Genomic DNA, 16583 nt, shown 5'->3' on the forward strand with positions numbered 1-16583 from the left:
TTTCATTACATTCAAATTAGTCAGGCAATACATCATTTTGTCATGCCAGAGCTCTATAAAATTTGTTTCAATTAAATGCCATAACTAATTCTACGATTGAAATTAATTGAGAGGAGGAAACATATAATGTCGAATTTTAACCTCATTTAAAACACAAACTTAAATTTGGAACATCTCACCTCTCAACAGGGCCGGAGTTTCCTATAGGCTAACTAGGCTTCAGCATAAGGCCTCAAGATCAAGAGGGTTCTACATTCAAATTGTTAGCGACAATAAAATTACTATTTTAAAAACATAACATATTATATATTAACATTTAACACATTGATCACAGTAGTGAATTTTTTATTATTTCTCATGTAATTTACAAACTTAAAAATGGGGGTGTAAAGCCCTTATAAGTGGAATAGCGTAGGACCTCTTTTCATTTATTTAATTATATTTTATTAAAACTGTCCGGTAGGACAGTTGTATAAGGGTTGATCATCAAAAACTGCACGAAAAAGCGTAACGTTGAAAAACACCCAACTTTGACAATTTTTTTATCGTTTTCTATAAAAGATAAAATTCCCAAATTTTCTTTAAATTATTGGGCAAACCCTCCTTTATAACTGTAATTTTTTTGCAACAACCCAGATCTAATAGGTTTCGAGAAAAAAGTTAACGAAAATGAGCAAAAACGGCTTTTTCAAAAAATGTTCTTGTTCTTGTTCTTCTTGTTGTTCTTGTTCTTCTTGTTACTTATAATAATATTTACAATTAAATTTTCGTTTCATTTGAAACAGTGAAATATAAAACTTCAAATATCCCAAAAACTACGCAAAGGATTTCGTTTATATTTCACCTGTACATGGAGACAACATTTGTCTATAATTGTATAAAATTTCGTAAAAATCTATCCAGTAGTTAAGGAGATATTAAGAGTTAAATTTTCGTTTTTTTTTAAACAGCAAAATCTTTAACTTCAAATATCTCCAAAACTTCTCGATGGATTTCGTTTAAATTTCACCTGTATATGGAGACAACTTCTATCTATAATTTTATAAAATTTCGTACAAATCTGACGAGTAGTTAACGAGATATTAAGAGTTAAATTTTCGTTTCGTTTGAAACAGTAAAATCTTTAACTTCAAATATCTCCAAAACTGCTCGATGGATTTCGTTTATATTTCACCTGTATATGGAGACAACTTCTATCTATAATTGTATAAAATTTCGTAAAAATCTGTCTCGTCGTTAATGAGATATTAAGAGTTAAATTTTCGTTTCTTTTAAAACAGCAAAATCTTTAACTTCAAATATCTGAAAAACTACGCGATGGATTTCGTTTATATTTCATCTGTATATGGAGACAACTTTTATCTATAATTGTATAAAATTTCGTACAAATCTGACGAGTAGTTAACGAGATATTAAGAATTAAATTTTCGTTTCGCTTAAAACAGTAAAATCTTCAACTTCAAATATCTCAAAAACTGCTCGTTGGATTTAGTTTATATTTCAACTGTACATGGAGACAACATTTGTCTATAATTGTATAAAATTTCGTAAAAATCTGTCGAGTAGTTAACGAGATATTAAGAGTTAAATTTTCGTTTCGTTTGAAACAGTAAAATATTTAACTTCAAATATCTCCAAAACTGCTCGATGGATTTCGTTTATATTTCACCTGTATATGGAGACAACTTCTCTCTATAATTGTATAAAATTTCGTACAAATCAGACGAGTAGTTAACGAGATATTAAGAGTTAAATTTTCGTTTCTTTTAAAACAGCAAAATTTTTAACTTCAAATATCTCTAAAACTGCTCGATGGATTTCGTTTATATTTCACCTGTATATGGAGACAACTTTTGTCTATAATTGTATAAAATTTCGTAAAAATCTGACGAGTAGTTAACCAGATATTAAGAATTAAATTTTCGTTTCGCTTAAAACAGTAAAATCTTTAACTTCAAATATCTCTAAAACTGCTCGATGGATTTCGTTTATATTTCACCTGTACATGGAGAGAACATTTGTCTATAATTGTATAAAATTTCGTAAAAATCTGTGGAGTAGTTAACGAGATATTAAGAGTTAAATTTTCGTTTCGTTTGAAACAGTGAAATCTTTAACTTCAAATATCTCAAAAACTGCTCGATGGATTTCGTTTATATTTCACCTGTATATGGAGACAACTTTTGTCTATAATTGTATAAAATTTCGTAAAAATCTGTCGAGTAGTTAACGAGATATTAAGAGTTAAATTTTCGTTTCGTTTGAAACAGTGAAATCTTTAACTTCAAATATCTCAAAAACTGCTCGATGGATTTCGTTTATATTTCACCTGTATATGGAGACAACTTTTGCTTATAATTGTATAAAATTTCGTAAAAATCTGTAGAGTAGTTAACGAGATATTAAGAGTTAAATTTTCGTTTCGTTTGAAACAGTGAAATCTTTAACTTCAAATACCTCAAAAACTACTCAATGGATTTCGTTTATATTTCACCTGTATATGGAGACAATTTTTGTCTATAATTGTATAAAATTTCGTAAAAATCTGTTGAGTAGTTAACGAGATATTTAGGGTTAATTTTTGGTTTCGTCAAATTTCAAATCTTTATATCTCTCTTTGTATTTGTCCAATTTCAATGATTTCTTTACCGAATGACAGAGAAATGTTTTCTGTATGACTTACATAATTTGCACTTTTGTAGTATGAATAGGTACAGAGATATTGATGGTTAAAGTTTAGAGGTTTTTAAATGGGTTTAAATTTCAAACCTTCATGTCTCTCTTTTTATTAATCTGATGTCAATGAATTCTTTACTGAATGATAGAGAAACGTGTTCTATAGAGAAATATAAATTGCATAAATTGCATTTTTGTAGTTTGAATAGTTTCAGGCAGGTCCGGATTTTCCTGTAGGCTAACTAGGCTTCAGCCTAGGGCCTCAAGATCAAGAAGGGCCTACATTCAAATTGTTAGCAAAATTAAAATTACACTATTTTAAAAACATAACATATTATATATTAACATTTAACATATTGATATACATCACAGTAGTGATTTTTTTTAATTTCTCATGCAATTTACAAACTTAAAAATGAGAAGCGAAAGGGCCTTATAAGTGGAATAGCCTAGGGCCTCTTTCCATCTAAATCCGGCCCTGCCTCTCAATATTCAAAACTCTTAAATGCGAAAGTCCAGAATTTTATAATATCATCAATTCAATTTTACTTTTTTTTTTTTATTAAATTCTTGTTCCCCTTTTAGATATGTCGATACAAAATTCAACATCATTGTTATGGATTTCAGAGTAAAAGGTGCATTCTAGATTAGTCGTTGGACGAGGCACTTCTGTTAAAAATGATGCCTGATTGTAAGATATATGAGGGCATAATGCATTTTCAACGTGACTGCTGAGAGTCTTGTGATTACATTTGGGCTCTATAATTAGCTAGAACGCCCATTTAGGCTGGATAAACATCAATCTTTGAATAATGGTGAAAAAATACTCCTTGATGGCAATGACATGTCTATAAACCTCCAGTTTTGAACTATTTGAATTCTGAGCTTTTTCATGTCAGCTCAAGCCGTGCCCCAAAAGTTTTCAGTCAAAGCAATGTAAATGTACAAATAGTGATTATTAGAGTCAAATTTTTAACCTTAACCGGCACCCTCCGGACAAAATATTTTAAAAACTGTAATCAGTAGTTGCAGTTTGAGAATTAGGTAGTTAGCCGTTAAACAAAAATAGAGAATTACTTTACTTTAGTATTTGAGATGAAAATTGATTTTCTAATGTTTCTTATTCACTAACCTAATTAATAAAAATACAGTTTTTAATTTAATACCTGAAATGTGATATTGAAATTAAATGAAATAATTTTATTTTGTAGCATGATAAATAAAGGTAATTTTAGTTTTACCAAAAAGAAACAGCTGAGACATAATCCTCAGAAAGTTGTTTCCTGGTTTTAAGTTCAACGTTTAAGTCCTTTAGTTTGTGTAGTGACAAAAACTGTCAAGGACAGTTCGTTCATTTTCCCCTAGAAATTATTCAAATAATTTATTTCAAAACAATACTGTTTTGTATAATGTAAATTCCCCGATAATTAAATTTGGTGCTATATTAATAAAGTTAATTAGTTTGATTAAAAGAAATTAGAGTTTTTATGAAACAAAATTTAATTATAATTATATAAAATAATTTGGAAATCTTTTCCCACCGTGTTTATATATATTTTTATTGGTCTTGCTTAGAAAGTTGTGTGAAGCACCTGTTTGTACCCAATGCAGATCACAATGCCTTTAAATTCAGGTAAGAAAGATATAACAAACAGAATGGATGTAGTCGATCTTTGTCCCCAAAACCAAATATTATTTTGGCAGAATTTACTATTATGACTTCTGTCAGTTTAATGTGGCGTCTAGCAAAAAAAATGACAATTTTTCTATTACAGCAATTCCAAGCTATTTAAACCCATCTGTTTACTTTCGTTGGGGAAATGGATTAGCCATTTCTTCAGAAACCTTAACTCTTACACTAACTGCACCTTTACTCACACGGTATACTTTTGTGATTCAGAGATGTGTTAATGACATTTCATTAACTATATATGTAACTCTATGGGTATAGGGAACCCATAGAACAATTCTAGCTTATCACACATTAAATTTATGGAGACGCCTACATTATATGAACGAATGCACACTTGATAGATTCACAATAGATCTTTGAGGTCACTTTGGATTTGGACTTTTGCACTCCTTGTACACCCTAATCTAAGTCTAATGTTTACAAACATTATATATTTATCATTGGTTCAATTTCAAGTAGTCAATTCTTAGCAATTGCAAAAGTTCTGGTTGTGTATAAAGACACTATTGGCTGACCATTTTCAGACTATGTGGTAGATAACAAGGAGTGTACGATGGTGGTGTAAACAGAAGTTCAAACCTCAATCGGCCCCCACTAGCCAACTTCTCACAAACAGTCCATACGCTTCTACAAAAATAAAATAATAATAATATAGAGGAATCAGAAAAATGTATTGACTACCCAAAACTCTGAGATGCACGATCGCGGTGAAAAGGCATTTCCGGTTTTCTAAGAGGTATTCCGTTCTTTTGAGTTTTCAGTAACAGTGAAAGGCATGAGATGCATCTTGAATCCGTTAACTGATGGCCTTTGAATTCCGACCTTTCGCTTCTGAATTTTGTATAATTAAAAATGACCCCAGTTATCCAGCAGTCAAGTTTAGTTTTAGAAAGATAAGTTCGGCCCCACATTTTCTGTCAGACTGTAAAGCATTAAATAAAGTGGAAAACATTGAAGTGAACGATGGCATTTAAACTTACTTTGCACTTTCACTTAGTCCGTATCAGCTCTAGCCGATAATTTTCTTTTATTCGGTGCACGGCGCACTTTCTTAGTCGTAAAAATGAAATATTTTCTCTAAAGTTGGAACTAGAGAGCAAGTGTTTTTTTTGTTGGAAAGTCAAGGGTCGAATGTCCGTGGTTTGAGCAAGGTTCGAAGAATGAACGGCTTCGCAACCTAAGTTCTGTGGAGGTGGTTTGTCGGCGATCTAAAATTCTGATTGAGGTTCAGAAAGTAAGATGATATTGTGCCCCTCACGGCTCTTTTAGACTACCGGTTGGATCCCTTACTAGGCATTGATATTTATTGAGACACTTCTAATAATTAACATGTCTGTTCCCTTGATGAAGAGGCAAAATTCCCTATCCATCTCATGAAGGATTGTTTGGGTTATGAGGAGATAAGATTCAGGGTCTTCAGGAACAGGTGAACATTGGAAGAGCTTAGGTTGTTTCCCCTAAGTTTATTGTTCCATTTGTTCTCCAGCTTGAACTTAGGTGACACTTTGTTTTTTTTTTTTTTTTGGAATCCCCCACAGACCCAGAGGGGCTTTGGATAGGTAGCGTCGTCGGGCTTAGTCTTTCTCCTCAGGCAAACAATTATAATAATTATTAGGAAGAGAAGAGATTAGCTATGCAGTTAGTGTATTAGAGCGGAAATCCCGGGTTCGAATCCAGCTGCTGGTCCTTAGATTTTCTCTTCTTACAGCTCACTGTCCGGTGATGGAAAGTGTTGTCTGTAACGAGAGGACACTGTCCAGAGACCGGCAGAGCACTGAAAAACTCCAGTAACCTCAGATGTTGACGCGCCTTAAATAAGTAGAAAAAAAAATAATAGGACTGCGAGGTTGTAATTTCCGTTAATTTCATAAAGCTATTCAATTTTTACATATTACTAACTTGGGAGGAGTTCAGTTGCGTTACTTTTATGTTGCTTTTACATTGCAGATATCTCAAGTGCCCTTCATCTTTTGGAGCATATTCACAGTGTCATTTTACAGAGTGACGACACAAAGTTGCAAAGCCAGACAAACAGTGAATTCAAGTTCCTGATAACGCTGTTAGAGAATCCAATATTTCGGAACATCGTCAATATTCAGGACTCGGTGCGCGAACTGAGTAGACAACTTCAGGAGCACCCATCTATTGTGCCAGTCGACTTCGATATTCGACCTAACGGTGAGCTGATACTCAACATTCCACCGCCTATCTTTGAAGTGGACGAATACATCTCGCCAACTGGGACTATCGAAATCGATGACCAAAGAGTTCCGGTCGCAAAATTGTCGAACAGTTCCTCTGGAGGGACCAACTCACCGCCAGTAAGTGGAATCAGTCAAATTTATTTCAACTGTTATGCAGGGGAACATGGTGCAGACTGCTAAATCACTGTCTGTGTTATAGATCATCAGTCCAAACATAGAAGACGCTTCGTTACCTCCGATTACCACTAGTACTTATGCCTTGGAGTTCCAGAAAGCCATCGAGGAATCCTCGCACGGACGGGAGGTTCTAACTGTTAAGGTAAGGGGATTCCATTTTTTGTTTAAAACGTTTCATTGCAGGTACTCAAATGTTGATAGTAGTCTAATGGAGATTACACTGCGATATATATGCGTGTTGTAAATAAGAGGCACTCTTTTTCGGTGAAGATTTAATTAAATTAAGCAGCTTTGCTCATTTCACTAAGATAAGCGAATGTTTCTAATAACTGTTAAGTTGGCTAAATTATGTTTGCATTGATCAGCCAAATACTTCTTGCTGTTAAGTGCTTCTGTTGTTCTTGATATAAGCCAGAATGCTTGTCCTTGTACCATCAGAACTTCAGCCTGGGCACTCATGTCTGTGTCGAGATGATTACCTCTCCACAAGCCCATAATGGTGTTTTTAATCCAACTCGACAATGTTCCGCTGGTTGAGTTTATTAGTTAACTCCTTAACAAAAACTTACAGTTTTAAGTTAAGTATAAGGGTTGATTAAACGCCAAAAGGTACACAAATCAGCGAGTACCCAACATTTCATTCATTCTTCTAGTATCATATTTTTTAGAATGTTCTAGATGTCAGAGAATTTAAAATGCGAATACTGCATGGTTGTAAATACTTCCCCTTAGCAGGTGTAAGAGCAGGATGACACTTAAATGTCATGAATTCTAAATTCTTCTTGCCTAATTTGAACAAGGACGGGCGAAGATTTACAGAATTATTATTAATAACCGTTTTAGAGGCTTTATTTACGTGGGGCAAACTCCCCTCCTAAGTATATTCCATCGAGACCCCAAAAAGCCGAATCTACCGTATCTAGAATTTTTAACTGAAAGACAATTCATTCATTTAAATCAGTTCGTACGTCGATAATTTGAACGATTGCAGAACTTCCTCTTAGTACGAGTGAGAGCATGATGACACTTTAGAGACACGTAGGGAAGTTTTAACCGCTTCTTCGTGCTAAACTTTAGCAAAATCGGACTAAGGGTTGTAGAAATATTAGTAATAATAGTTTTAGAGAGGGCCTGACCTGCGTGGGGCAAACCCCTCTACTAAAGACACACAGCAAAGAGACCTATAAAAATGCAAATCTTCTTCACTTTTTAAACCAAATAACAATTCATTCAGGAAAATAGGTTCACGAAACGATAATTTTAAATGACTGCAAAACTTCCCTTTAATAGGTGTAAGAGCAGAACGTCGCTTTAATGGTACGTAGGGGACCCTAACCCTTCCATCCTGCCAAATTTTATCAAAATCGGGCTAAGATTAACAGAGTTATTAGTAATAATAATTTTTGAGAGGGCCTCACATACATGGGGCTAACTCCTCTCATATTCGATTTACAGCGTCGTGACCCCCAAAAGACACATCTACATAAATTTCTGAATCGAATGACGCTACGTTGTTTACAAAAAAGATAACAAGAACAAGAAGAAGAACAAGAACATTTTTTGAAAATGCCGTTTTTGCTCATTTTCGGCAACTTTTTTCTCGAAATCTATTAGATCTAGGTTGTTGCAAAAAAATTACAGTTACAAAGGAGGATTTTACCTATATTTTAAAGAAAATTTGGGAATTTTATCTTTTATAGGAAAAGAGAAAAAAAATTGTCAAAGTTGGGTGTTTTTCAACGTTACGCTTTTTCGTGCAGTTTTTGACGATCAACCCTTATACAACTGTCCTACCGGACAGTTTTAATGAACTCACTCACTGATGTGATCAACAGTATATGCTTACATTTTTGTGTGAGATTTCAGGCCATTTTCACGGACTAAACAACCCTAAATGAATATTTAATCCAGTTTGGCAATGGCCAGTGACCGAGTTTTAATACTTTTTTAGATAGATAGAAATTATATTATAAAAATAAGTTTGCATAAATGCAGATTTCAAGTTAAACAATAACCTTGGCAGCCATACATTCCTCTGTCATACAAAACGCAGGACATTTAACTCTTAAAACACAGGATTTATGTCTGTTCATAGGACAGACCTCATCGTATTTTCCTTGGCACTTAAATGGTAATTTTTTAAAATTGCAGCTCTTTAAGCCGGAAGGCTGCAGCCTTGGATTTAGTGTGGTTGGATTGCGGAGCGAAGAGAAAGGAGAATTAGGTATCTTCATTCAGGAAATACAAGCGAACGGCATAGCTGGAAGGTATTACTTTCTTATTATGTATTATGTATTAGGGTGTTGGTCTAGTGGTCAAGAGAGTGGCTTTGTAATTGGGAGATCACTAGTTCGAATTCCGCATATGACTACTTTTTATTTGTTAAAAAAATATTATTTATAGTAAAGTATGAGCTTCCGCCCCAGTTCATGACACCTCATTGGTAGTTGGACGTTAATCCCCGCCTGAAGAAATATGCGATTACTTTACTTTACTTTAATATAATTGAACTATTAATCACAGGTTTAAAAGAAAAAAGTTAGAAAAAATCAGAAAAATACAAAAAGTTTTCTTTAATGCTTAGACCAACATACGTCAATGATTTTGTTATTTTATTTATTTATTTTAAATAAAAATCGTCGGTTTTTGTTCGTTTTCCGATTAAATTGTTACTTTACTTTATGTAGTTGTCAAGAGTTAAAATAATAGGAAATAATTAATCTTGTGTAATATTAAATAATATAGTTCTCTTCAATTACATTCTTAATCTAGGTGTTCTTCCCAAAATTTTATTTATATGTATTATTATAAAATAGATAAAGATATATGCATATTTGTGGGACAGCTAATTATTAAAGTATTTTACTACAAGTTCTCAATTAAAGGGACTTCAGTAAATTACAATTGAGAGATGAATGATTATTGCTGAATAATTTATTTGTTGTTAACTGTGTGTCATTTGTGCTCTCGTATCTTCTGTAAGACGAATTGAAGATTCAAATTTTGTTTTAACTCCGTGATTCAAATTTAAACAGTAACCAACTGTATGTCTTTTTCTGTTTTAATGAGCATGAGTATGTGATTACTCAGAATAAAGGGCATAATAAAGACAAATTAGAAGAATAATTTGGAATAGAGTTGAAATAAAGTGCCAATTTCTTTATGAAGATGTAATTTACATTTTATCATTAGTATAACAAAAAAAATTATTGTGAATAAACTGGCCAGTATAAGGGTTTGTGGCATCTAATAAATTCTAATAAATATTATTGAAAAGTTATTGCAGTTAACAGTTAAAATTACTTAAATGATATCAATTAAGCATGAATGAAATGTTGGCTACTAGCTGATTTGTGTTCCTTTTGGCGTTTAATCAACTCTTATACTTAACTTTTTAAAGTGTAAGTTTTTGTAAAGGAGATAAATACAGAAGTGATAGGCACTCCGACAGTTGAAGGACCTGCTGTGACTCTCTTGTGATGCCAAAATAAACGCATTGAACTGACTGGTTCAGATGTTTGGACCCAGATGATTGCCTTTCGGACCCATCACCCGACTAGCACAGATTCTCATTCCCCTCGGGTTTGGCTCCCATGTGATTCCTTACATTTTTTGGAAATGTATAATCCTGAAGCAAGCCTACATACGCTTACCGAAATATCAAACCTCGCCTTTGCCTGTACCTCCCTGCTGCCACTCTTTTCCTATCTTAGAGCCGATAGTGTACTACAACCAGAAACATTTTTAAAAAATTATAGTTGAAAATTTTACTACATCAAATAGGAAAAAAAATGCTTGACTTCTATGGAGTGTAAGCGTGAGCAAAAGCTGTTTCTATTTTCTTGACTTTGTTTTCAGAGCTTAAGTGAGATAAGTATGGTTAAATTCTTATTATCTTACTGTAACTGTTTGTATCTACAGTCGCACCTCTCAATAACGGACACTGGCGGGGGAAAGCAAAGTGGCCGCTGTTTGGTGGTGTCGTTAGAAGGAGGTAGGCAACTTTCATAATGAAAATATATGGGTTTTTTTTCCAAACATCTGTTTAAAAATTGTTTATTATTAATAGATTTAAAAAGTAAATAATTGCATAATTATTTAGCTATATGATATGCATCAAATTTTTCTTAATTATCCAAAAAATTTATCAAAAAACTACATATTATTGACTTATTTAATAATTTTTTTAATAATCGTCACATTTATTCATAACAATAATAATTTATGGTAAAATTATCATCATACTAAAAAATAATATTTTATTTAAACATTTCTCTGATAATTACAGTGGCTACAAAAAGTATTTGCACACCTACGATTTTTGTTATTTCCAAAAGGCAAATGAAATAAATTATATCGTACTGTCTTATATTTTTTTGTTAGTCATTTTAGATACATATTTTATAGAAAAAATTATTTAATTATATTTATGTTTGCCAAAAAAAATTAAAAACTACATTTTAAAACACAAAAAGTATTTGCACACCAAACAATATTCTTGTTTGTTTAATTAATAAATCCGTTCAAAGGTTGATTTAAAATTTTAAATTAGAAATAATTATGTTTTGGTTCCAATTCAGTTGTTAGCAAGATTAACATGGCAAAAACAGCAGAAATTTCAAACACAATTCGCTTTAAGGTAATTAAATTGCGGAATAACAAAAAAAGTTATCGGCAAATCGCTAGTATCTTAAATATGAACATGTCCACGGTGCGATACATCATTAAAAGGTACGAAGATAGGGGAACTATTGAAAATAAACGAAGAACCGGTAGACCTAAAGTGTTAAATGAAAGACAAAGAAGAGGCATTGTTCGTCAGGTAAGGGCCAATCCATTCACAAGTGCGGGCGAGTTGGCGAATATGGTCGCGACAACATCTCAGCGAGTGAGTGAAAGCACTATAAGGAATGTTTTGCACTTGACAAATTATTACGGTAGAACTGTTAGGAAAAAGCCATTCATTAGTGAGAAGAATAGAAAAAAAAGACTAGAGTTCGCAAAGAAATATTCAGGCAAGTCAATAGAATTTTGGGAGAATGTGCTCTTCACTGACGAAAGTAAATATAACATTTTTGGAAGTGATGGCCGGCAATATGTTTGGCGAAAGGTAAATGAGGAATTTAAAAATCAAAATATAATTCCGACAGTGAAACATGGGGGAGGCAACGTGATGGTTTGGGGCTGTGTTTCTGCAAAAGGTGTGGGTAAACTTGTGTTTATTGAAAAAAATATGAATGCTCGAATGTATGTAGATATTCTGCGCCAAAATTTGGGCCAAAGTGTTCGTAAGTTGGGTATGGAAAATTCATTTTTATTCCAACACGACAATGATCCGAAACACACAGCGAGAGTTACAGAGGAGTGGATGCTCTATAATGTGCCAAGGAGACTTCACACACCTCCTCAATCTCCAGATGTGAACATCATTGAACATATTTGGCAAATGCTACACGTTAGAATACGAAAACATACAATTTCTAATAAAGATTCACTGAAAAAGGCTTTACTAGAGGAATGGGATAAAATAAGCCTTGATGATATTAAACCATTAATTTGTTCGATGCCTAACAGACTCAAGGCTATAATAGAAGCCCAGGGATTAAATACTAAATATTAAAATTATTTTTTTTATTAAATTTTATATAGAATCAAGATGTGTGCAAATACTTTTTGTGTTTTAAAATGTAGTTTTTAATTTTTTTTGGCAAACATAAATATAATTAAATAATTTTTTCTATAAAATATGTATCAAAAATGACTAATAAAAAGATATAAGACAGTACGATATAATTTATTTCATTTGCCTTTTGGAAATAACAAAAATCGTAGGTGTGCAAATACTTTTTGTAGCCACAGTATATAAAAATCATAAAAACAAATAGCAGTATAATTTTACATTGCACTTTTTATCCACTTTTAACTTTTTTATTACTTTATGAACGGTAAATTTTTGCTAAACTTAATGGACAGACGCACTTTTACTATATCACTCCTCAACATTGTAAAAATAATCACTAATTTTTTTTTGCAAGCCGTTTTGTTTTTTCAATGCGTATTGTTTTTCGAATTCACATTGCACTTCACTCATTACTTGCAAAATGGTTGTGTGATTTTCTTTTTTTATAGATTTTTTCAGCGAACTAATCATTTCAAGTGCTTAATTATAATTTTTTGGGATGTTTTCGTCTGTATCATCATTTCCCGAACATTCACTTTCTGCTTCGTCATCTAATGGTTTCTTCAGCGTTGGCAAATTTTTCAGCTATGTAATCCTGCACATCTGTCGAGGAATTGCAGATTGCAATTTGATCCTCGATTGATAAATATTCCTGAACACTCATATCACAGGTGAATGCGTTCAGCAAATCCAGCAGTTCATGTTCAGCAGAATCATCACCTGATGAATGCTCTTCAAAGTCAGACGAAAATCGTGTTGTCAAAAAACATTTACGCACAGTGTCGGGTTTGAAAAATAGAACAAACCTTTCGGTAAGTTGACGATGGCACGATTTGGTTTTTGCAAAATCTTCCAACACATTTATTTTCTCTTCTAGATTTAACCACTTTCGTTTGGGAGACATATCGGAAAAAATAATATTGTTCGTCCAAAGTAATATTGAAAAATGAATTAAATGGTACAATATGTATGCGCTTATATAGGAAACTTTAGAAAAAAACAGACAAAAAGAAAAACTTGAGAGGGGATAATTGTTTTTATCACCGCGTCAAACGAACTTTTAATAATAAGTTGGTCGTTGGTGGGAGGTGAAACATATAATCCGTTCCCCAAAATCAATATCCGCGGTCGCTAGGTAGAGTGACCGTTTCTTTTATATAGAAAGTAAAACGGGGAAATCCAAAAACTGTCCTTAAATGGAGGTGGCCGCTAGTGAGAGTGTAATCTTTATGGGAGGCTCGACTGTACATCCTTTCTGCATGTGTTAACAGTAGTTCTGAAGTTTTTTTTTTTTTTTACCAGGAGATTGCAGTTTTTCTGTGTCTTCATAAAAATGACGAGGATTTACGAGACAGGGTTGAATCCAAATTAGATAGGTAGCTCGCAGCATTTCTCACGTTAGTGGACTGTTAAAAGAATCAAACTTCCATTCAAAATTGACAGTCGTGCCAACTTATTACTATATACTGAAGAAATTCGCTCTGAACTTTCATAGGTACATCCATCAAGTGCTGATTCTTGGGAAGCAGTATTCGCAATGTTAATCCCTCTTCTTCGGATGGAAACAATTTCAAAATTAAGAATTCTGAATCTCTCTTCTGAGGGAAGGGATTAGCTATGCGGTTAGCGTATTGGATTCCCACACGGAGGCCCCGGGTTCGAATCCAGCTGCTGACCCTTAGATTTTCTCTTCCTAGGAGCTTCTTACAGCTCACTGTCCGTCCGGTGATGGACAGTGTTGTCTGTAACGAGAGAACACTGCCCGGAGTCCGGCAGTACACTGAAAAAGGCTCCGGGCGACAATTACCTTAAATGTTGACGCGCCTTAAATCATTAAAAAAAAAGAATTGTGAAGCCATATACAGGACTCAATGGTAAAGCGACAAGAAGAAAAAGGTGCGTAAAACAGTCACTAATTGACAAAAGACTAAAAGTGAAGATGTATCTATCTACACAGTGCTCCTTTCTTTTAAAATCTTGACAAGCTATTTCACAGTACATTTGATGTTACTGTAAATACTTATGGATCTACAGGTATTATTGGCTTACACCCCTGCTATCCACTACCTGGTAGAATCTTATAAACAGAGAGGTCTATCCCCGCAGTAGAGAGTAGACAGTCATTTGTTCAAAGCTCTTGGTGTTCCTGAAGGTATTCCACTCTGACAACTTTAAAATCAAGAGTTACGAAAGTGTTTGATTTGAACTATCTTGAGGTCTACAACAGTAAAAATAGACCCCTTAAGTACTGCGATTGTTTATTCCAATAGTTCCCTAACTTATTTAAGTTAGTCACAATCCAAAAATAAAATATCTTGATTTACGGCACCATGTGTATGCTTCTCTCTTAGATTTCAAAAGTAAGTATTCTATCGTAACTCTAAGTATTCCGCCGGATCAGGTAATAAATCCATACACTAAGCGTATGAGTATAAATAGGGATCTCAAGTTACATTTCAATCAGTATTATCAAAAGTATTGGCTGCAAAAAGATTCTATGTTGTATGTTGAAAAATTCTTTCTAAAGCCGCTCTGAAAAACTTATTCAAAATATTTAATAGCAAATTCAAAAAAGGTCTAATGCATTCTTAAAAAATTCTGATGTATTTCTATTAGTGAAAAGAATAATCTATTGGGATTCTAGTAAATATTCTATTAGTGAAGTTTTAATACAACTAAATCAACTTCAGCAGTTTCACAGAATAAGAAAATCTAATTTTTCCTGACATTTTTCTTGTTTGGTCCAATTTAACTTGAAGCATAAAGGTTCCACAGTTCCATTCAAACGAAGCTATTAGCTGGTAGTTGACATTTTCTGTAAAAAACCATGCATTTAGTTTTGAGAGAATTTGAGGCCATTACGAGAGGACCATTCAGCCTCTTTATGTGCAAAATTCACATAAATTAATATTTATTAAATTAAAATTCACATAATATTCAGTGGACATGTTGCAAAATGTTTTGCTCTTGTAGGGACGTCGACTGTCGCGACGAAAGCAGTATATTTACTGCTGACCGCCAAGAAAACTGATTTTGTAGCAGGAAGTATATCTTACCCTTACAATGTACCGAACTTCCATTTGGGCTGAATCGGTGTCTCACAAGAAAGGAGCATTTTGGATTCAGTCGAGAGAGGTAAGCTATGAGGAATATGGGAAGTATGGCTTTTGATACAAACCCCCTGGACGAGCTGAAAAACTCTGAGAAATGTGCACTCTTGCCCACTGAAATTGATCAATCATTTCATAAATCACCCTGAAGAGATTTCATCTTTCTTGTCTGAGGGGAAGACGTACTTGTTATTTGAGATAAAGAAAAGGTTTAATCTATCATTTTACCGTCCAATAATCTGTTTGCAGACGTTCTAAAAACTTTAAATATCCTGTTTAGCGACTAAAGTTAAGTGGCATATTGGCCAAAACTAGATTTTGTATGAGGAGCAGAAAGGTTGTAGATTAGAGCTGCAAGGAATATCTGGACAGAATGGTTGGGTTTTGTGTCACTCTTATGGTTACTGGAAGTTAGCTACATACAAAGTGAACTCAGGCCTGGCTCAATTTTTTGAGAAGGTTACGACTCAGTGGCATACAAGCATTGTACGTGGACAGCTGATGATAAAGTTAGCCCATCAATTAGAATTCATAGATAGTTTATTCTAAGGGATTCATTGAGCCCCTTGTTGTTTTGCCTAGCAATGAACTCCTTTCCAAACAAGTTAAAGGGAATGCTTCCATGGATTCTAAATTCCAGTCTTTAATGGACTAGTTAAAACTATACCCTCCGTCCCCTGTGATACTGCAAGATTTGTGGTGCAGGTCTTCTTCACTGATACCAAGATAATTTTTGTGTTGGAGAAGTGCCGGGTATTAACAGTCAGGAGGTCAGAAAAGGTCGTGCGAAACCTACAAATACCTAGGGATTCAACAAGCTAGTGTTACGCCCTCTACATGAAGACGCAGTAGTGCCCGCCATCGCTCAGTGAAGAAGGAAGTGGGTTAGAGAAAGAAGAGAAATTTATCATAAAAGTTAAGCGCCACGTCGTTTTTCTCTATTTGGGGTGCACACGAAACCCTAGATTAACAGGAAGGAAAATAAAATAAATAAGGGACGGAAGGACATAAGAGAAATCGGAAACTTAATTAGAAAAAATTAA

The 16583-nt window shown here is 33.6% G+C and overlaps 1 protein-coding gene across 8 annotated transcripts in view; it reads left to right on the forward strand.

Annotated features, from left to right (window-relative positions):
* The first annotated feature begins 3943 nt into the window (after positions 1-3943).
* Positions 3944-16583, forward strand: part of LOC141459341 (multiple PDZ domain protein-like) — a 111695-nt gene continuing 99055 nt past the window's right edge. For 6 of the 8 annotated variants that reach the window (XM_074138328.1, XM_074138330.1, XM_074138331.1 and 3 more), the window contains exons 1-4: positions 3948-4309; positions 6317-6690; positions 6773-6892; positions 8902-9017. In XM_074138328.1, coding sequence (XP_073994429.1) covers positions 4282-4309; positions 6317-6690; positions 6773-6892; positions 8902-9017 — 638 coding nt within the window. In that variant the 5' untranslated portion in view covers positions 3948-4281. Of the gene's footprint in view, positions 4310-6316; positions 6691-6772; positions 6893-8901; positions 9018-16583 lie in introns of all 8 variants that reach the window. The other 2 variants (XR_012461447.1, XR_012461448.1) reach the window with 1 other exon arrangement.

The sequence above is a fragment of the Rhodnius prolixus genome, unplaced genomic scaffold, assembly GCF_049639745.1.
Source record: "Rhodnius prolixus isolate KJV_2025 unplaced genomic scaffold, Rpr scaffold_11, whole genome shotgun sequence".
In the NCBI taxonomy this organism is placed as follows: domain Eukaryota; kingdom Metazoa; phylum Arthropoda; class Insecta; order Hemiptera; family Reduviidae; genus Rhodnius; species Rhodnius prolixus.